At 38.3% G+C, this 22,008-nt stretch overlaps 1 protein-coding gene across 1 annotated transcript; it reads left to right on the top strand.

Moving 5' to 3' along the window:
* Positions 1-5,452: 5,452 nt before the first annotated feature.
* Positions 5,453-6,391, top strand: LOC134373792 (olfactory receptor 4L1). The gene has a single exon (XM_063091813.1). It carries the CDS (start codon positions 5,453-5,455, stop codon positions 6,389-6,391), a length of 939 nt encoding a protein of 312 aa, XP_062947883.1.
* Positions 6,392-22,008: the final 15,617 nt, after the last annotated feature.

The raw sequence follows: 22,008 nt of genomic DNA, 5'->3' as shown, positions 1-22,008 counted from the left end.
ATGATTATCAAATATTTAAAAAGTAAATAAATAAAGAAAATCTCTATAGTTTTCTTTGCAATACTGCTAGTCATGGGATAATCAATGGAGGGCTTTACATTTTTTACTAAATGTAATAAAAAGTGTTTTTAATGTTTCTTACCAAATAGCAAAAGAACAAAATCCGTATTTCACTGAGGAAATACTTTTGTTTTCTGCCACTATAAAAATGGCTAAAATGAGCCATATAATGATCAATAAAATGCATTTTTTGCCAGCAAACACTACTGAACACTATATGAAAGTATGAATGATTCTAACATTTATATGTAAAAAATTTCTTGTCAATTGTAATGACTCTTAATGAAAGCAATGTCTATGAGAAAAAATCTGCATTAAGCCATGGTTTAAGTGATAAATTCAACCAGAAATAAATAAGGACTTGGGGGTGACAGATGTCAACCAATTTTAATTTATTCACAGCATCTTTTGTTGACAAATAATTGAAATAAACTTTGAAGCCTATGGTACAAAGCATGCCAGAATCTTCAATATGATTTATTTTGTAAAAGCAACATCTTGTGAAACAACTATTTATTATGAAGTTTTATAATGAAATGGATACTTATTATGAAACTATTTTGTGCCATACAGATATTCTCTGAATATCTCAAAACAAAGTATTTAAATCAAAAAATAAATGTTCACATGAAACGGTTGTACCATTTATAATGTCAAACTTTAAATTATTAACGTAATTTATTTTCTTTTAAAAGTTCTGCTTCCTGAATATATTTTATGTTGTAAATAATATATGCTTTTAATAGTAACATTATAACATATACATATAAATTATTTATATTGAGGAAGTGTGCTCAGAATAGCTTGGAGACTATTGCTCTACAAAGTTACCCACAAAGTTGCTAGAAGGAAGATAAGAGGATAGTTTGGCAGTAATGTGAGGGGAAGGAAGTTTCATTAAATCAAAGCTGACTACACTCAGGATATCACAACAAATCAACCAACCCCGTCATGACTGTTTTAATCAAGCCACCACTCAGAGAGAACCACAGCATGATATAGGGCCTGAAATTAAATGTAAACATCTCTCTTGGTCATAGGAGGACAGAAGTCTCAGGGTTTTAACAACTCCCACTGAAATTTGAATTCCCAGAGCTTCAGCAAATTTGCCCACAAAGTGGTTCACATCTTTTTTTTTTTAAAGACAGAAAAGACTATGCAGAATTATGTAAAGAGCATCACAGAATAAAAAGTGGATTTTTAATTTTGAATAATGCCTTGAACATGCTGTTCCTCATACTGTGCCTTTAGAACAGGTAAGTGAAATACTAAAGAGAGCGAATTCATTAGAATTTTAATATACTGAGGATGGTATTTTAATTAATTTTGTACTGGCTACAAGGAAAAGGCTTTGGCTTTCGAAGCACCAAATCCTCTCTAACTGGGAGATCACATAATAATGAGCTGGAATCAATAATTTCTACAAAAATTGAAAAGAAATATGCTCTCAAAATTATATTTCAGAGGAAAATTTGGTGAAGATGGTAAGTGATGAAGTATGATGAACACAATTAAGAAAGATAAAGTTTGATTATCCAGAAAACTCATGCCATCATTGACAATAATGGAAAAGAAAGCAACTCATAATTTTTTGCAGATTGGGGGTATTTTTGTTTTCATCAGTCTTCAGATGTTGACAGAACGTGTAAATAAGCATGTCATGTTGACAGTTTGAGAAGTAGTTTGAGAGGGCGAATCAGATGATAGATCAGTTATCAGAGACAACTAGATGTTCAGAAAATCTACATATGGAACTTACCATTAAACCACAAATAGAAATGAGATCTTAAAGGAGTAAAGAGGGAGAAATCCTTAGAAGATGTTCATCTGCAAAGGAATGAAGAAAATGTGAATAACTCAGGAATCTTATTATGAGTATTCCAAATAGTAGGAAAAGGAGAATAGCAAGCTTCCAAGTGCATAAGGCAGCCAAAAGTAGAAATTTAAATAAGGGTCTTTAGGAAATTTTAAAACAAGATTGGATTGGATTTGCAGTATGTCCTTGATCGTCTCAGAGTGAAATTTACTTGGATTTAAGAAGCTGCATGGTACTAGAAAACTGTATTTAAAAGAATTTTAACTTAAGGATAGAAACAAAAAAAGGTATAATGGCTTAAGTTTTATTGAGTATAACCTATATATCATAAAATTCACCCATTTAAAATACATATTTCAATGATCATTATTATATTTTCATAGTTGTGCAACTGTCACCACTTACTTATTTTAAATCCCTTTCATCACTACAAACAGAAACTTTATGCCAATTTGCAGACACTGTCCAGCTCAAGGTGACCACCAATATACTTTAGGTCTCTATAGATTTGCCTTTCCTAGACATTGCATATAAGTGGAATTATAAAACATATGGTCTTTTGTGTCAGGCTTCTTTCAGTAAGCATACTGTTTTTGAGGTCTATAGCTTAAGTATGTATAATCTTTGCAAAACATAAATCATTCAAGATTGAAATTATGTTTATTTTCTTTAAATAAATATAATGAAAGAAAAATCAAATATTTACTTGAATCAGTTATTTTTATATTACATAAGAGGTATTGTATACACTTAGGCAAGAGCAAAAATGGTCATTTCCAACTATTTAATAAAACAAGCTTTGGTTCATTTCTTTTCTAATAGGGATTTGTATGGAAAGCTCTTAGGATTATGATCTTGGATTTGTATGAATGACTCCAATTTAACACCTGCATCCTTGGTGTTCATTCTGTGCCTGGCCAGAGCTTATTTCTACACCATCTAACCTAATATCCACCACATCTTTTTGAATTAGTTCTGCCTCTAAACCTGGGAAAATTTACTTAATTTTGTAGGTCTCGATCGTTTTATTTATTAATCAAGATATGGAGAATAAACAATTATGAAGTTTTTCCTGTTATTATTCTACTTTCAATTTCCTTCAGAACAAATCATAAATTGCTGACTAAAAGTAATCTTAATAAAATATATAATCAATTAGTCAGGGGGAAGAAAATTTTCCTCACTAATAGAATTTGTGCCTAAGCTAAAAATTTCTTTTTCATTTATATTGTCTTTGTACATTCATAATATAAGAGTAGGTATATTAAATGTAGATCTAAAGAAAGATTTTTAGAAAGCTTGCTTGAGGAAAAGAAGAGGAATAAGAGAAGCAAATGCTGGGAAAGTCATCAACATAAATAAATTCCAGCTTTCCCTCTGAAATAAAATGAGCCAAAATAAAGCTTTCTTAATCAATTTTTGCTTAATTATATTGATTTCTTATCCAAGTTTTTCTGTTGTCCTTGTATCACAGGTCATATAATTTCATGCAGCAGTTATTCATCCCCAAATTAGAGCTGGCAATTCATTACATGTAACAGTTGTCACCCTTTGTCATTTCTCCAAAGTAAATCTAATTGTCTCAATTATCATCACCAAAACCTTACAGGCAAAGTTCTCGCTCACTCACAGGATAAGCATGAAACACACCCCTGCGCACCAGGTGTGGTGGGACGGTTGTCCTCACATGCTCCTCCAGAGCCCACCGTTCAACACCCCTTAGCATGCTCCTGGAGGCTGACCTACAGGAACTGCATCATTTTTATCTTTCTTTTTCCTAATTTGTAAACATTATCCATTTCTTAAAAATATCTAAGGTAGGAAAGCACCTAAAGAAGCTAAGTTTGGATAATGGTGGTAGGATATTGTGACAGGAATCTAAGTAGAAAGGAAAACAAGGAGAGAATTACAGGTCATTGGAGAAAATAGAACAGATACTTCCCATTTCTCTTCACATCTTAATTCAGTCCCTTTTCTAAATACGCCACTACACCTACTTACTGCTATTAATTTTTTTTCTTTATATATATGCTCACACATTCTCTGCCCCTCGTTCTTTTTTGTTTACTGGCCATGAAGATTGTTTTAATTTCTTAAGTGTTTTGAAGATGATAACAGCCAAGCCTGAAGTCACATCTCAAAGTGTTGCTTGATATTGATCTCTATTCTTTTAAAATTCTTACATTCTGCATATATCCTACACTAAATTAAATGTTTCTCGTATGGCTTATTTGATATTTTTGGCTTGATGATTATTCCTGTCTAAATTGTTAATTCTCTAGATATAGGGCAATGATTAATAATTCTATGTAAGAAAAACAGTGCAGTTAATTGCAACACAGAACGATCTCAACATACTTGTTGAATCATATCCCCCAAGGAATTTACACGGAACATACAAATTCAATAAGTACTTAATGATTTGGCTGTACATATATATCCCTTTAATTCTGGAGACAATATGGTATATCGGTACAAGCCAGATTCTGGTGTCAGAGTGACTGGGCTTAAATGCTAGCTTTGACCCTTGTTAGCTGTGTAACCACAAATCAGTCATTAAATATTTCTATATCATAATTTGCTTATATGCAACATGAGGACAATAACTACTTATGTCACGGGATTGTTATGAGTAGTAAATGCATTAATGTACGTGAAACATTAGAACACAGTCTGGCACATACTAATCATTTAATAGTTACTGATCACTTTAGATCCTATAAAAAATGTCTAAAAAGCTAGGTAAAGATGATTTAGTATTATACATTACAATCTATACATTAAGACTGAATCACCTTACTATTTACTTCTAGACTACTTTATACGTACACATACACACTCCACATAAGCTCCTTACTGCAAACAGTGGTAACACAAAGGATTTGAAAAAACAAGCTCAAAAAGATCTGAGGCTGAGTCCATGTTTCCTAAAATTCTTAGTATACTACACAACAGAAATTAAAAAGCCAAATTATTTTATTTTATTTTATTTTATTTTGTCGTTTTTTCGTGACCGGCACTCAGCCAGTGAGTGCACCGGTCAGTCCTATATAGGATCCGAACCAGCGGAGGGAGCGCCGCCGCGCTCCCAGCGCAGCACTCTACCAAGTGCGCCATGGGCTCGGCCCCAAATTATTTTTAATGAATTCAAAGATTTTCTTCCATGTATGAATTAGCCCCTAATTTGTGTGTGTGTACTTGTGTGTGTGTGGTTGGCAAAACAAATAATAATTAATTACTATCTAATCTTTCTATGGGAACAAATTAGAGACAAAGTCAAGATCAATTGATGAGAGTATAATTTGATAGAATAAAACAATAGAAAATGTAATTTCCACTCCTTTAAATGTTTTTTTATTACTATGTAACTATAAGAATACTGTTTCAAAGTGATGTGATACATAAAATAACTTCAAATTATAAACATTGATGCATTGGTATATTTAAAATTATATGCTCTCATATCATCAACTATTATCACCAACTAATAGAAATAGAAAGATAATTCTGTTAAGTGTAACATTTTTTATTCTTTTTGCTTATTAAGAACTTCTGGAACCTTTGTGAGTGGAGTAAATGAATCTTAGGAATGGATCTGTAATGACTGAGTTTATTTTGCAAGGATTTTCTGGAGGATGGGAACTTCAAATATTCTTCTTTGTGACATTTTCCTTGATCTACAGTGCCACTGTGGTGGGAAACATTCTCATTATGGTCACAGTGACATTTAATTCCACCCTTCATTCCCCCATGTATTTCCTCCTTGGAAACCTCTCTTTTCTGGACATGTGTCTCTCCACGGCTACAACACCCAAGATGATCACAAACTTGCTCACTGATCACAAGACCATCTCTGTGTGGGGCTGCATGGCCCAGATGTTCTTTATGCACTTCTTTGGGGGTGCTGAGATGACTCTTTTGATAGTCATGGCCTTTGACAGGTATGTAGCCATATGTAAACCTCTGCATTACAGGACAATCATGAGCCACAGGTTGCTGAGTGGGTTTGTGATACTTTCATGGGTAATTGGTTTTATACACACCATCAGCCAGACGGTACTAACAGTGAATTTGCCTTTCTGTAGCCACAATGTAATAGACAACATATTTTGTGACCTCCCCCTTGTAATCAAACTAGCTTGTATTGAAACATATACGCTGCAGTTATTTGTAATTGCGGACAGTGGGCTGCTCTCTCTTATCTGTTTCATTCTCTTGCTCGTCTCCTACACTGTCATCCTGGTCACTGTACAACAAAGATCATCTGGAGGGCTCTCCAAGGCCCTGTCCACATTGTCTGCCCACATCATTGTGGTTACTCTGTTCTTTGGACCTTGTACCTTTATCTATGCCTGGCCATTTGGTAGTCTCGCAAGCAATAAAACCCTTGCTGTATTTTACACTGTTTTCACACCCTTACTGAATCCTATTATTTACACCCTGAGAAATCAGAAAATGCAAAGGGCTATGAGAAAATTATGGTTCCAACACGTTAGCTCCACACAGAACTTCTAGATTTTAGCACTATATAATTTACACAACTTTCAAATACTGTGGTAGGATTATTTGAACAGATTATGTATAATGCACTATTTCACTTTTTTATGTTAGAATCACAACCAATGAAGAAAAACAATTAATTCTATATGTGTTTCACATTTACGACTGTTACAACACATAAGGATAGAGAACTGCCACAAAGTAGACATATACAATCATTGAGTATTTTCCCATAAACATTCAATATATATTTTTTAGTGAAGAAATAACTGTAGAAGAATATTACAGATTATTTTAATAGATATGGATAACTAATGGCATTCATAAATTTATTTAGTATCATTAAGTGAAGTATCATGAGAAAATCATAACTTAAATAATGTTAATAATGGGAAAAATAGAATTCTAATTTCTTGAATCAATGAGGCAAACTATAAGAATAAATCACTAAATTCGAGAGTATAGTGAATATAAGATGCCACAAGAAAAGCCAATGGAAGGACAATTTCAATAAAACTACAAAGAGCAGCCCTTGAAACCAAATGCTCTGAGGAACGTAAGAATGCATAGCTGACTTTCAAACCTCAATAAATACAAATAAAACAAAAGCATGCTTCTTTATGTTGGGTAATATGCCATGTAGCTTTACCTTTTCAAAGGCTTTACATGAAACTATAGCTAAATTTGCCTCTGGTAGGGCTCTAACACTTATTGCAATTAGAAGCTAAATGTTATTTGCTTGTGCGTGATGGGAAGGGAGGAGGGTGGTGCGTGCAAAATTTGTAATCTTGTGTCCAAAGATGTTTTACTAAAACCTTCTCTCCCAGTTCAAGACACCAACGTTTCTTGCTTGCACTAGGCAGTAGCTTTGTAACCAATCCTAAATGAGTTACATAAATTCTTTCCTCCATTCAATGCATTCTCTGCAACTAGCCACAGTGATGTCATTAAAATGTAACTCTCAAAGGCACTTCCTAGATTAAAACTATTTCATGGCATTAAGACAAGTTCAAATTCTTATTTGGCCTTTATAGCATGGCCTACCTCTGAAGTTTTGCTCTGTTCTATCCTTGTTCATTTTAGAATCACATTAACCTTCTTTCAGGTTCTCCAAAGCACCTAACATCTTATCTTATTAACTTAGGACTTTTTCTAGGCTGTTCCCTTCTCCTGGAATAAACTTCCATCATTTCTTCATGCAGCTCACTCCCTCTCAGCGATCACAGATAATGTATTATATTTTAGAACACCTTTCCTACATGCCCTTGACCAGTTTAAATTTCTTTATTTTATTCATTCATATCATTCTACAATGTCCATCCTTTGCACACATTATAAAAATTATTACTTGGGTAACTATAAACTAATATCTGCTTTGTCTTAGACTACAAGTTCCATACATCTACAGTATGTAGTAGAGAGATTGGTACATAGTAGCTCATACATATTAAATGGAAAAAAAGATAAAATAACTATATTCTAGGATAATATTCAATTTGACCTACTACTAAGAAGTGCATGTACCTTTACTATGAAGTACTATCTGTTAAAAAGATTAGAAGTACACAGAACATATGGTCCTTACACATTTTAGTAATGGAATGACAGAGGTTAGAGCTCTGTAATTACATCAAAAGAAAATGAAATACATGACAGATTTGAAGAAAATGGAAGAGAGGACATAAAGCAAATTTAAAATTATTGTTATTAGAAATTACACTATACTGTATTGCTACATAGCAAACAAAAATCTCAGTCTTTCTTATAGCACACCCTAAATTAAAGGAATTACAGCCATTTATAAGGTAAAATATGCATCCACTGGTGGATGGGATTCTACTCCAGCTGATAAAATATTGTGCAGCACATTCAAGATCCTAAAACTCTTTGGCCACAAAACATCTAAAATTGCTGTAATCATTTAAGATAACTTTCAAAATTAATTAAAGATGTTGAAAGAAAGGAAAAGAAGGTCATAGCTGAGATCCAGTATGAAGCTTGAATTTCATTCCAGGAAGGTAAACCAGCACTGAATCATTGCACACTCAAAGAACTTTGAATTTGGGAAAGCACTATGGAATGGGTGAACAGGGAGGGAAACTGATTGAGGGCTCAGACTGTGGAAAAAAGAGGTAAGAGTAAGAAAGCCAGCTTAGCAGAAGCAGACAGCAAGAGAAAAAAATGTCTGTCTCAACCTCGATTTTTGGAGGAGATTAAAATAAATGCTTCCCTAAGAAGGGTTTGGCTGGTCATGGCATTCATTGTATAATCCAACACATGGTGAGCATTGTCTTTTAATTTGCTGCTTACGGGTGCAGGCTCAGGAATTTGGCAAAAGTAAACACAAACCTTTACCGAAAAAAAGTACCTTGAAAAGAACACAGTGAATTCTAACAGAAAGATTTTAAGATAAGAACTTTAAAAAATCACGAAACACAAAACAAAACAAACAAAAAATCCAGGATATATGAAAGTTACCAGAAAAAAAACAAAACAAAAAAACAGCAGAACAAATATTAAATATTTGGGAAATATTGGATAGATGCTATAAGATACTCACATTTAATATGTTTAAAGAAATAAAATCACGAATCAAAAAGTGAGATAGCACAAGACACTACAAAATGAAGTCATATTAGAAAAAAAACTGAAGTTTTAGAAAAGAAAAATAAAATAATTAAAACTAAAGCTTAATGGAAAAGGTAAATAGCATGTACGCCTCTGAATTTATATACATTTGCACCTTGGGGCACTTCTTTTTTTTTTTTTTTTTTTTTTTTTTTTTTAATTTTATTTTGTCGATATACATTGTAGCTGATTAATGCTCCCCATCACCAAAACCTCCCTCCCTTCTCCCTCCCCCCCCTCCCCCCCAACAATGTCCTTTCTGTTTGCTTGTTGTATCAACTTCAAGTAATTGTGGTTGTTATATCTTCTTCCCTCCCCCCCCCGATTTGTGTGTGTGTGTGTGTATGTGTGTGTGTGAATTTATATATTAATGTTTAGCTCCCTCCAATAAGTGAGAACATGTGGTATTTCTCTTTCTGTGCCTGACTTGTTTCACTTAATATAATTCTCTCAAGGTCCATCCATGTTGTTGCAAATGGCAGTATTTCATTCGTTTTTATAGCTGAGTAGTATTCCATTGTGTAGATGTACCACATTTTCTGTATCCACTCATCTGATGATGGGCATTTGGGCTGGTTCCAACTCTTGGCTATTGTAAAGAGTGCTGCGATGAACATTGGGGAACAGGTATACCTTCGACTTGATGATTTCCATTCCTCTGGGTATATTCCCAACAGTGGGATGGCTGGGTCGTATGGTAGATCTATTTGCAATTGTTTAAGGAACCTCCATACCATTTTCCATAGAGGCTGCACCATTTTGCAGTCCCACCAACAATGTATGAGAGTTCCTTTTTCTCCGCAGCCTCGCCAGCATTTATCGTTCAGAGTCTTTTGGATTTTAGCCATCCTAACTGGGGTTAGATGGTATCTCAATGTGGTTTTGATTTGCATTTCCCGGATGCTGAGTGATGTTGAGCATTTTTTCATATGTCTGTTGGCCATTTGGATATCTTCCTTAGAGAAATGCCTACTTAGCTCTTTTGCCCATTTTTTAATTGGGTTGCTTGTTTTCTTCTTGTAAAGTTGTTTGAGTTCCTTATATATTCTGGATATTAATCCTTTGTCAGATGTATATTTTGCAAATATTTTCTCCCACTCTGTTGGTTGTCTTTTAACTCTTTTAATTGTTTCTTTTGCTGTGCAGAAGCTTTTTAGTTTGATATAATCCCATTTGTTTATTTTTCCTTTGGTTGCCCGTGCTTTTGGGGTCGTATTCATGAAGTCTGTGCCCAGTCCTATTTCCTGAAGTGTTTCCCCTATGTTTTCTTTAAGAAGTTTTATTGTCTCAGGGTGTATATTTAAATCCTTAATCCATTTTGAGTTGATTTTAGTATACGGTGAGAGGTATGGGGCACTTCTTACACACAAAGTAGATGACATGGCTCAGTGCTTATACCTACACCCACTGGGAAGATTTGACCTCTCCACTGTCTTTCAAAGCCCTCCCTGGTTGTGATTGTTATGCAACTATCATCCATTTTTGACCTGCCCAATATACCAAGCCAATCTCTCTATAAATAAAGCTTAAGATTTTTTATCCTCTTTCAGCTGCTAAACAGAACCCCCATATAGCCACATGAGATTCTAGGTTACCTGCTCATCTGCTCATGCAGCTTACTTGTGCCCTATTGGTCCTGCTTGGGTTTGATTCTATGTATATCATTTTCAATTTATGGTGAAGTCTAATTTTATGACATAAGAGGATAAACAGAACTCAAATTGTAACGGGCAGTTATAAAAAGCACAGTCACTTGGTAGGATATGCTCAAAAATTCCATCTCTGCCAGGGATGAGTAAAAGACAGAATCTATTTTCCTTTGCTGTGAATGGCATGGCCCTACTTCTGCATTATGATTCTCCATTGGGACATGCCATGAGCTCCCTCTGACATCACTGAGTCTGACAGTTTGCATGGCCCAAATGGCAGAATTGCTTGCATACATCATAGACATAAGTCTCACTCAAAGCTGTCATAATTCCATGCCATTTGATATATGGGCTGAGCCCTAGGTCTGGAATTATAACTATATGAGTGATGCGTTGCCACAGAACTTAAAGAGGCACCTGCCAGACATTTTGCTTTTTTCTTTTTGGTAGGAAGTACGAGATGCACCAATTTGTCTTATGTTTTGGAAAGGATATCTTGCATGCCTTTGACTGAAATGGCACTTTACAAAGTCTCTACAGAGTTTACCTCCATTCTCTGGAGTGCATGTTTCATAACGAGACCACCAGCATTATAGACACCTTTTGCTCATCCTGCCTGATCAGCGTAATTCCATTGATGATCAGTGAGATGTTCAGTGGAATGGCCAGGCAGTTAACTCTTTTGACTATTTTATTACAGAGAACAAGAGAATTAACCTGGTGCTGAGGCAAAACTATGAATACTGTCATTCCAAATGAATGCAAATAACTATTTCTGATCTTGTTTCCCAGTTAGAATGGAAAATGATGCATTCATTTATAGTTCTTGCCTGGTTGCTAAATTTCATATAATGACAAAGTTCTGTCAATGTATACTTGCTTGTGAAATATTACTTTCAACTCCCCTTGATCAAACACTCTCAGTACAATCTTAAGAGGACAAAACTTGCAGAATTGTGGAATGAGGACATCCATAAATCCACCTCTATAAAGCAATAAAATCAAAAGCAAAATGTTAAACTCAATTTTTACAGACTTTTGGAAATTAACCAAAGGCTTTCAAATATTTGAGAAGCATCTACTCAAGAAAAACGTCTGAGAAGAAGCACACTGTGCTGGAAACTCCTCAAAGAACCCTTCTCCTGATTACTGTCTTGCCTCTCCCTGGAAGAACTCCATTAGCAGGCTGGTCATTATTTGACCTGACTTAGTGCTCACTCAACGATTGATGAACCATATCTCCAGAGCATGAGTCGGAAACAATCAGTGCTTATTATTTAACATCACAGGTGCCTAAGGCTTACAGTGACAGTGCAAGCAAATAAGAGTCTGGCTAAAATTTAAAAGGCATGTCTGGGGAACAAGCTATCCATAGGTAGCTTGAAAAACTTTTGACATATTTCTGGAAATATAAAATCCTTCACACATGTACAGGGCTGTGTGTGTGTGCTCAGAAAAAAACACACAGGTCATACTCTCTTCGTTGTGGTTCACATAGGCCCTGAATAAGCAGGAATTGAAGACTGACAGTTGCAAACTATGTGACTGTTGAAAGTGAACTTCAACACACACAGCTCAGTAAAGAGTGAGAAATATGTAGGTTGAAAGCATTTGTGGAAATGTCTGACCAATCAATAACTGACCAACAAACTAAATGCACAGAGACTTCAGTGGCTCTACACTACAAGGAGAACAAGGTATATAGAATTAGTCACGGAAAGTGACCGAACACACAAGCAACAACAACAAAACAGCAAACACAAGGGAGGGCAAGAGAATCTGATTTGTAGAATCATCAGAAATTATTTAAAATATTTAGTTTTTAACCAAAAGTTTTAAGGATAAAGAGACAGAAAAATATGGCCCATAAACAGGAAAATACAAAGAAGTCAATAGACACTATCCCTGGAGTAGCCCACAAATCACTAGAAAAGAAAACCACAGACCAATATTTGTTATAAATATAAATGTAAAAGTCCTCAACAAAATACTATGGTCTGAATCCAACCATATATAAGAAGGATTATACACCATGTTATATTGGGATTTATCCCAGAAATGAAAAGTTGGTTTAGCTCATGAAATTCAGTTAATATAATACACAATATTAAGAAAATAAAGGATAAAAATGAAAAGACCTCGATAGATGCAGACAAACTTTTGACAAAATTCAACACTCATGATAGAAGCACACCACAAATCAGGAATGAGAGTGAACACCCTTGCCTCAGTTCATTTTAAGCTGTTATAACAGAATCCCACAGACTGGGTAATTCATGTGTATAATGAACAAAAATATATTTGACTCATGGTTCTGGGAGCTGGGAATTACGAGGTCCCGGGGCCACAACTAGCTAGGGTCTTCTTGCTGTGTCATCCCATGACAGCAGTCATCACATGGGCAAGAAAGTGAACATGAGAGAAAAGAGTGGGCCTAACTTGCTTTTATAACAAACCCACTTCCACAATATCCACATTAATCCACTTATGAGGACAGAACCCTCCTGACCTTACCAACTCTTAAAGGTTCTACCTCCCAATGCTGTTGTTGCATTTGGAATTAAATTTTCAGCACATGAAGTTTGGGGGACACATTGAAACAACAGCAGTCCTCAATCTGACATAAAGTATATGTAAAAAAGTCAAAGGCAAAGGAGATCCTGCTATTTGTGACAACATATGAACCTGGAGGACGTTATGCTAGTTTAAATAAGCCATACACAGAAAGACAAATACTGCGTGATCTCTTTTATACGTAAAAATCTTTTTTAAAAATGTTAAATTTACAGAAACAGAGAGCAGAAAGCTGGTTACCAGGGTTGGGAGTAAGGGAAAATGGAAAGATTTAGGTCAAAGGGTACAAAGTCGCAATTATGTAGGATAAATATATCTAGAGATATAAAGTAGAGCACAAGGACTACAGTTAGTAATATTTTATTGTGTTCTGAGAGTAGATTTTAGGTACTCTAACAACAACAAAAGGTAACTCTATGATGTATATGTTAATTGGCTTGACTGTAGTAATCATTTTACTATTTATATCAAAACATCATGATATGCACCTTAAATATATGCAATAAAGAGTCAAGATAACATTATATTTAATAATGAAGACTGAATGCTTTCCCCTTAAGATCAGAAACAAAACAAGGATAACCACTCATCCATTTCCAATCAACGTTTTGCTGGAGGTGCTAGCCACAGCAATTAGGCAAAAAAAAAAAAAAAAAAAAAAAAGATAGAAAAAAAGAAAGAAAAAAAAAAAAGCCTCTAGCCAGGAAAGCAGCAGTAACAATATATCCATTTGATCTAGTATATGTTAGCTTCAGCGAGAAGGAGAAAAGGGAGAGAGAGACAGGAGCCAGATGCTACTTAAGCCAAGAAGCTTTATTCCACCAACACAGAGAGGAGACTGAATCCGATTAGTTCCCCTGAACAAATGAAAGCAGGAGGTTTATAAGACTTTGAGGGTTCTGGCAGAGTAACGGGAAATTTTGAAATCAGTGGTATGCAACGTGACACAGTCCTTGTGGTTCGCATACATCTGGTGGGTTAGGGCATAAGCTTCTGATTAGTGTCTCCACTATATCAGTACAAAGCAGTCCTCCCAGCCCAGCCCGAAGCCTGCTACCACAGCCCACAGGATGTTCCTTTGATAATACCAGTGATGATTACCCCTTCCCAGGAGAGGAATTTCACTGACCAGTTCCTGGATCAGAAAAGGGAAAGGGGAGGAGGAGGAGGGTGGAAAGTTGTTTAACACGGCTGTGTTGATGTTAAGCCAGCCATGAGGTCTAATAGTACATAGAGAATTCTAAGAAATCCACTAAGAAAACTATTAGAACTGATAATAAAATTCAGCAAGGTGGCAAGGTACAAAATCAATATCAAATCAAATTTTTATATACTGTCAATGAACAATCCAAAATTAAACTTAGAGCATAATTCCATTTACAACAGAATCAAAAAGAATAAAAAATCATTTGAAATACATTTCATGAAAGAAGCACAAGACTTGTACACTGAAAACCACAAATTAACAAATTTTGAAAGAAATTAAGTATCTAAATAAGTGAACAGACAATCCATACATTTCAATCCACACGCACTTATATAAAATGTCCAGAATAGGCAAATCTTTAGAGACAGAAAGTAGATTAACGGTTGCCTAGGGCTGCTGGGAGTGGAACAAAAATGTAGTCTTTTGTGACTGCTTCTTTTATTGTGCTGAACGTTTTCAAGATTCATCCACATTGCAGCAGGTATCAATAATTGATGCTAAATGATATTCCACTGTATGGGTATACCAATAAAAAGTGTCTGCTAAAGGATGAGGAATTTCTCTTTGAGGATTATAACAACATTCTAAAATTAGATCATGATTGTTGCACAACTCTGTGAATGTACTAAGAACCACCTAAATTTATACTTAACATAGATGAATTTTAAAGTCTGTTAATTCTATCCCAGTGTGATGGGTTGAATTATGTCTCCCCCAAACTCCCTGAAGCTTGAATTTTTTCCCCAGTTTTATGTATTAGAAACTTAGCTCCCACTGTGACTGTTAAGAGGGTGGGAAATCCTATTATGGTAATTGAAAGGTGGAGACTTGAAGAGGTGATTGGATTGCAGGACCATGCAGTAGGGAATGGATTACGAACGGGGGTAAGGGGCATGTTTCTGAGGGTTTTAAAAGAAGAAGAGAGTCTGTTTCTCTCTCCCTCTCCCTCTCCTCTTTCTGCTTCCACCATCTTGCAATGTGAGACCCCTGGGTCACTGTTACCGCCACCAAATGGACTTTGGATTTCCCAACCTCAGAAACTGTAAGCAATAAAAGTTGTTTTTCTTTATAATTCATCCAGTTTCAGGTATTTTGTTATAAGCAACGTAAATGGACTCATACACCCAATAAGGCTGTAAAAAATACCCAATTCTGAAATTGGATAATATCCTGCCAGTACATGAAACCTAATTCTTGCAACTGCTTCAGTGTATATCTCTTTCCATTATTAGGCCTAGTATGTCCCAGAGATTTTACTGAAATTTTACTCTAGGTATCATACTGGAGAGGAAGTTAGGCCAGGTCTAAACAGTCACATGTTTCCTTGTAGGAGAGAGACCTCTGAAGCTTCTTTGAGCATGGCAAAGTTCTAGGTTTTACTAAAGTAAGGGAGTCTGGAGAGCCAAAGTCTTATGTACTCATCGCATATTTCAGAATTCTATATTTTCCCTGCTGAGGCAGGATAGAATAGGGACTTGCCCTAGGGAGGCTGCTCATGGAAATTCAAGCCAAGCAGACAAGCAGCAGTAGCAGTTTAGCCACCCTATCAATCATCTCTCACTCCTTCGGAGCTCTGTGGTTTTCCGAGCAGGAAACAAAACCCACAAAGAACAAAAAACCCCTATTCTTCAATTTTCAGAAATGAGCTTGCTCAAGCAGAAAGGCACCAAATCCCTTTTTTTCCTCTTGCCTTTTCCTGAATATTCCTCCCCTTACTTAAGATAAACACCTCATCCCAGAACAGCATATAAACCCTTCCCTAAGAACTCACCCGTGAGGAAATGCGCAAACACCTACTGCATGTACTTTTGCTTTACAATAAACTTTGAGTGTGAGCGTGACTCTGCTGTGTGAGCTTGAAGTTATCATGGGTTCCTGATGGGATTCTTTCCTTGGGAAATCCAAGGACCTTTGTCTCTGACATCACTACCAGTGCCCTGACTTTAGCACAACACGTAGGACTTAACTGAGCATTTATATTTTTCTGAAGCTGTGCAGTTCTTTTAGATCATCAGTCTACTACTTGTCTGTGTCTACTCTTTCACTAAAGGAAAAAGGGGTCTTTTTGTCGACTACTAAAGAGTTCCCTGGGTTCTTACACTGAACCTCCAACTGCTTGTTAGTGGCCTTCCATTTTTTATTATTCCTCTACAGGGAGTCAACAAAGCTTAACAATAAGCAAACAACTCCATCATGTGTAGGACTTTTTCTCCTCTTATCTTTCAAATATCTAAATCGTTCATCCAGTATGATATTTTTTTTCCAACAAGAGGTTTTCCCAGATCAGCATCAATGACATCTTAAACAATCAGACATCTATTTGTGTCCCATCTACCACTTGGAATGGAGTCTTATTTGCCCACCAGATTGGCGAGGGACCCAACCACAAATCCCCATTCATCAACTATTTTCTTAGACCACTCTCTGTAACGGTTGTGTTAGTTGGGTTGTCTAAGAAGTAGACTCCAAGATGGAATTAGAATACATTCTCAAAGAACTCAGTGATAAAAGCAAAACTGGTACATGAAACAATATGAAGATTTCTCTAAACCATTATTATGTGAAAAAGAAGACAAACAAAACTAAAGATTACGAACTGTGAGATTTCATTTAAATGAAACTCAAGAATAGAAAAAACTAATATTTAGTGATAGGATTGATTATCTCTGATGGTGAATATTGGCTGCAAAGTGGTTCAAAGGAACTTTTTAGTGTGAGAGAAATATTTTGTAATTTGATAAGTGTGGTGATTTTACAGATACATGCATAGGGGAAAAAGTCTTCACTCTATACATTCACAATCTGCGCATCTTACATTTAACATTTGCATGTTATTTCTCATATAATAAAACTAATTAATAATACATTTATGAAAAAAGAATAACAAAAACAAGTAAGTTGGCTTAAAATAATGTTTGGAATGATATCTTTTAACAGTATTCACAATAAAAGAAAAAGTTTTATGCATTGTGGAAACAATATTAATTACTACAGCAAAGTATCGTGCTTTTGTGGGGAGCCGCCCACACTATGCTGTAACCGCCATTACAACATGGCGCTGACTTCCGATAAGTCACTAGACTAGAGCGCGCGCTGGGAATTCCCCTACCTCCGATCTCTTCCTCTCCCGTGGCGTCATCTGGGCTGATGGCGCCACGCCAATCAGGGAAGGACACGTCCTAAGCGGGGGACTGAATGCTATATAAGGGGATGGGTTTTCGTTGTTCGGGGTCTCCGCCCTAGTAGCTTGTGCACTGCCTCTCAAGTTGCATTAAAGCTTTACTGCAGAAGGATCCTGTGTGTACCGCGTCTTTCTTGCTGGCGAGAGAGCTGCGCGGGACATCTGGTGCCGAAACCCGGGAACTTGTGTCATCTTCAGCACCCTCGGAGACCCCTTGGCAACGAGGAGGATTCAGAACTGCAGGGAGGTAAGCTCAGAAAGGTATGCTTGTCCCCAGCTTGGGATTGGACCCGTCACTTCTGTGAAAGAAGCGGTTTGTGTTACGATAAGCCGCGGTGCCTCTCCAGTAAATTAAGTTCCCCCTGTAGATAAAGGGGCATTATGGGATCCACACAGTCCACTATTTCTGCTTTGGATGCAGTACTGAGTCAACGTGGAATTAAGGTGGGGAACTGCGTCCTTAAGAATTTTGTGAAAGAGGTCGACCGGGTAGCTCCATGGTATGCTTGTTCTGGCTCCCTAACCCTGACCTCCTGGAACAAACTGGGCAGAGACCTCGATCGCAAATATCTCGAAGGGGACCTGAGACAGGGCACCAAGACAATATGGAAGTTTGTTAAGAACTGCTTAGAAGATGAGGGCTGTAGGCTGGTGGTGACGGAGGGACAAAATACTTTAGAGGAAGTTCAGGACAGCATGTCAGAATCTGAGCGAAGTGAGAGGATGGGTACCCGCAAGAGGAGAGACGTCTCCTACAAGGAAAAGGACCCTCCTGGTGAGTCTACCGACAAGGGAGTGAAAACGGAAAAAGGACCTCCCGGTAAGTCCGCAGACGAGGGAGTGATTTATAACCCGAGTGAGGTTCAAAAGAAAAGGGGGGGCCCTTACCCTGTGGAGGATTTAGAGGCCTTGAACATAGGGGAATCAGACTCTGACTCCCTCGACTCTAGTGAGGAATCAGATCTAGAGGAGGAAGCCGCTAGATATGAGGAGGAAAGGTATCACCCCGATGGGTGGAGGAGGCCCTTTAGGAAGCAGGAGAAGCGGCCGCCCCCAATGGCTCCCGCACGAGCTGCGCCTTCAGCACCTCCACCTCCTCCCTATGAGGGGCGCTCCAATCCTCTTTCTTTTCTTCCTGATAAAGTGAGGAGAAAGGTGCAAGCCGCCTTCCCAGTTTTTGAGGTGGAAGGCGGAGGGCGAATCCATGCCCCTGTTGAGTACAGCCAAATCAAAGATCTTGCCGAGGCAGTTAGAAAGTATGGGGTAAATGCCAATTTCACTGTAGTAATGTTAGAAAGATTTGCCGGCGCCGCCATGACACCTGCGGATTGGCAAATGCTGGCTAAAGCTGCCCTTCCTACAATGGGCCAATACATGGAATGGAAGGCGCTATGGCATGAGGCGGCACAGGCTCAAGCCAGGGCAAACGCTGTCGCGTTGACCCCTGAGCAGCGGACTTGGACTTTTGATATGTTAACAGGCCAGGGCCAATTTGCCGCTGATCAGACAGCCTTCCCATGGGGTGCTTATGTTCAAATTTCTAGCACTGCCATCAAGGCTTGGAAGACGCTCCCCAAGAAAGGGGAAGCCTCTGGGCAGCTCACAAAAATTATCCAGGGACCTCAAGAACCATTTTCAGATTTTGTAGCTCGCATGACAGAGGCAGCAGGGCGTATTTTTGGAGACCCTGACCAAGCTGCACCTCTTGTTGAACAACTTATTTTTGAACAGGCTACACAAGAATGTCGAGCAGCTATAGCCCCGAGAAAAAATAAAGGGTTACAGGATTGGCTCAGAGCATGCCGAGAACTTGGAGGTCCCCTTACCAATGCAGGGCTGGCTGCCGCCATCCTACAGTCACAGAGACCATTGAGGCAGGGGATGAACAGGAGAACCTGCTTCAAGTGCGGCCAGGTGGGACATTTAAAGAAAGATTGTCCCGCCCCAGATAAGGACAGGGTGTCCCTTTGCTCCCGTTGTAGCAAGGGGTATCATAAAGCTAGTCAGTGCCGCTCCGTCAGGGACATCAAGGGGCGACTCCTCCCGCCACCTGAGGACCAACACAAGATGGATTCAAAAAACGTGAGGGTGGGCCCACGTTCTCAGGGCCCTCAAAAGTATGGGAACAAGGTGGACAGAGGCCAGGGGAAAGGGGAGAAAGTCCAGTCAGAAGACACACAAGAATGGACCTGCACGCCTCCTCCGACTTCTTATTAATGTCCCATATGGGCATTCAGCCGGTCCCCGTTCAACCTATTGATCCTTTGCCAACTGGGACAATGGGCCTCATACTTGGCAGAGGCTCACTTACCTTAAAAGGTTTAGCTGTTCATCCAGGTGTGGTCGACAATGACCACTCTGAGGTTCAAGTCTTGTGCTCATGTCCAGAGGGGGTTTTTTCCATAAGTGAGGGAGACAGAATTGCACAGCTTGTCCTTCTCCCTGATGATACTCCCCCCGGGATTGATAGGGGGAAGATGGGCTCCTCTGGAACAGACTCTGCTTATCTGGTTCTCTCCCTCAAAGATAGGCCTAAATTAAAGCTAAAAGTAAACGGGAAAGAATTTGAGGGCATCCTAGATACGGGGGCTGACGAGAGTATCGTGTCCTCTTTCTGGTGGCCACGGTCCTGGCCCACCACAGCATCTTCACATACTTTACAAGGCCTCGGGTATCGATCCAGCCCCATAATCAGTTCTACCGCCTTGTCTTGGGAGACGCCAGAAGGACAAAAGGGACGGTTTACCCCCTATGTATTGCCTCTCCCAGTTAATCTCTGGGGAAGAGATGTTTTGCAAAACATGGGCTTTGTATTGTCAAATGAATATTCCCCACAGGCCCAACAGATGATGCAAAACATGGGTTATAAGCAGGGAGGAGGCTTGGGACGCAGAGAACAAGGCAGGATCGAGCCGATTTCCCCCTCCGGTAATCCCGGCAGACAGGGCTTGGGTTTTTCCTAGGGGCCATTGAGGGCTCGATGCCCATACCGTGGCTTACAGAGGAGGCGGTGTGGGTTCCTCAATGGCCTCTGTCCTCTGAAAAACTGGAAGCTGCCACGAGATTGGTGGAGGAACAATTACAGCTCGGTCATCTAGAGCCTTCTGTCTCCCCCTGGAATACCCCTGTTTTTGTCATCAAGAAAAAATCAGGGAAGTGGAGACTCCTCCATGACTTGCGAGCCATTAATTCGCAAATGCGCCTGTTTGGTTCAGTACAACGAGGTTTGCCCTTACTCTCCGCCTTGCCAAAGTCATGGAGAACAATAATTATAGATATTAAGGATTGTTTCTTTTCCATTCCCTTGTGTCCAAAAGATAGACAGAGGTTCGCATTTACTCTGCCAGCCACTAATCATTTGGAACCTGATAGAAGATTTCAATGGAGAGTTTTGCCACAAGGCATGGCCAACAGCCCCACTATGTGTCAATTATATGTTCAGTTGGCACTTGAACCCATTAGGAAACAATTCCCAACTTTGATTCTAATCCACTATATGGATGATCTTTTAATGTGTCATAAGGATTTAGAAGTTTTACAGGCCGCATATCCCCTTCTTTTTAAGACTTTAGGATGCTGGGGGCTTCAAGTTGCCACAGAAAAGGTTCAGTTTGCGGAGATTGGCTCGTTTCTAGGAACGGTCATCTACCCTGATAAAATAGTTCCTCAGAAGCTGGAAATCCGTAGGGATAATTTGCATACCTTAAATGATTTTCAAAAATTATTGGGAGATATAAATTGGCTGCGGCCATTTTTAAAGATCCCTTCTGCTGAGTTAAAACCTTTATTTGATGTCCTGGAGGGGGATCCACATATTTCCTCTCCGAGGAGTTTGACTCCAGCAGCTATTCAAGCCTTACAAATTGTTGAGAGTGCCTTACAAAATGCTCAATTACAGCGCATAGATGATGCCAAGCCCTTTGATTTATGCATTTTTAAAACATTTCAATTGCCCACTGCAGTTTTGTGGCAAGATGGACCCTTGCTATGGGTTCATCCCAATGTGTCGCCAGCCAAAGTTATCTCTTGGTTCCCAGATGCAATTGCTCAGCTTGCACTCCGTGGGTTGAAGGTAGCCCTTACCCATTTTGGAAGGGAACCCAAAATTTTAATAATGCCTTATACAATGAATCAGGTCCAAGTGTTAGCTGCCACTTCTAACGACTGGGCGGTGTTGGTCACTTCCTTTGCTGGGCTGATTGACAATCATTATCCACGACATCCGATTTTACAGTTTGCCTTGAATCAACCTATTGTGTTCCCACGCATAGTGTCTCAAGAACCACTTGCGAATGGGACTGTAGTGTATACAGATGGATCAAAGACGGGCGTAGGTGCCTATGTGGTTAATAATGAGGCTTTTTCTAAACAGTATAATGAAAAATCACCTCAA

Source organism: Cynocephalus volans, chromosome 3, assembly GCF_027409185.1.
Source record: "Cynocephalus volans isolate mCynVol1 chromosome 3, mCynVol1.pri, whole genome shotgun sequence".
Classification (NCBI taxonomy): Eukaryota; Metazoa; Chordata; class Mammalia; order Dermoptera; family Cynocephalidae; genus Cynocephalus; species Cynocephalus volans.
The sequence above is the reverse complement of the archived record's forward strand: the minus strand, read 5'-3'. Positions and strand labels throughout refer to the sequence as shown.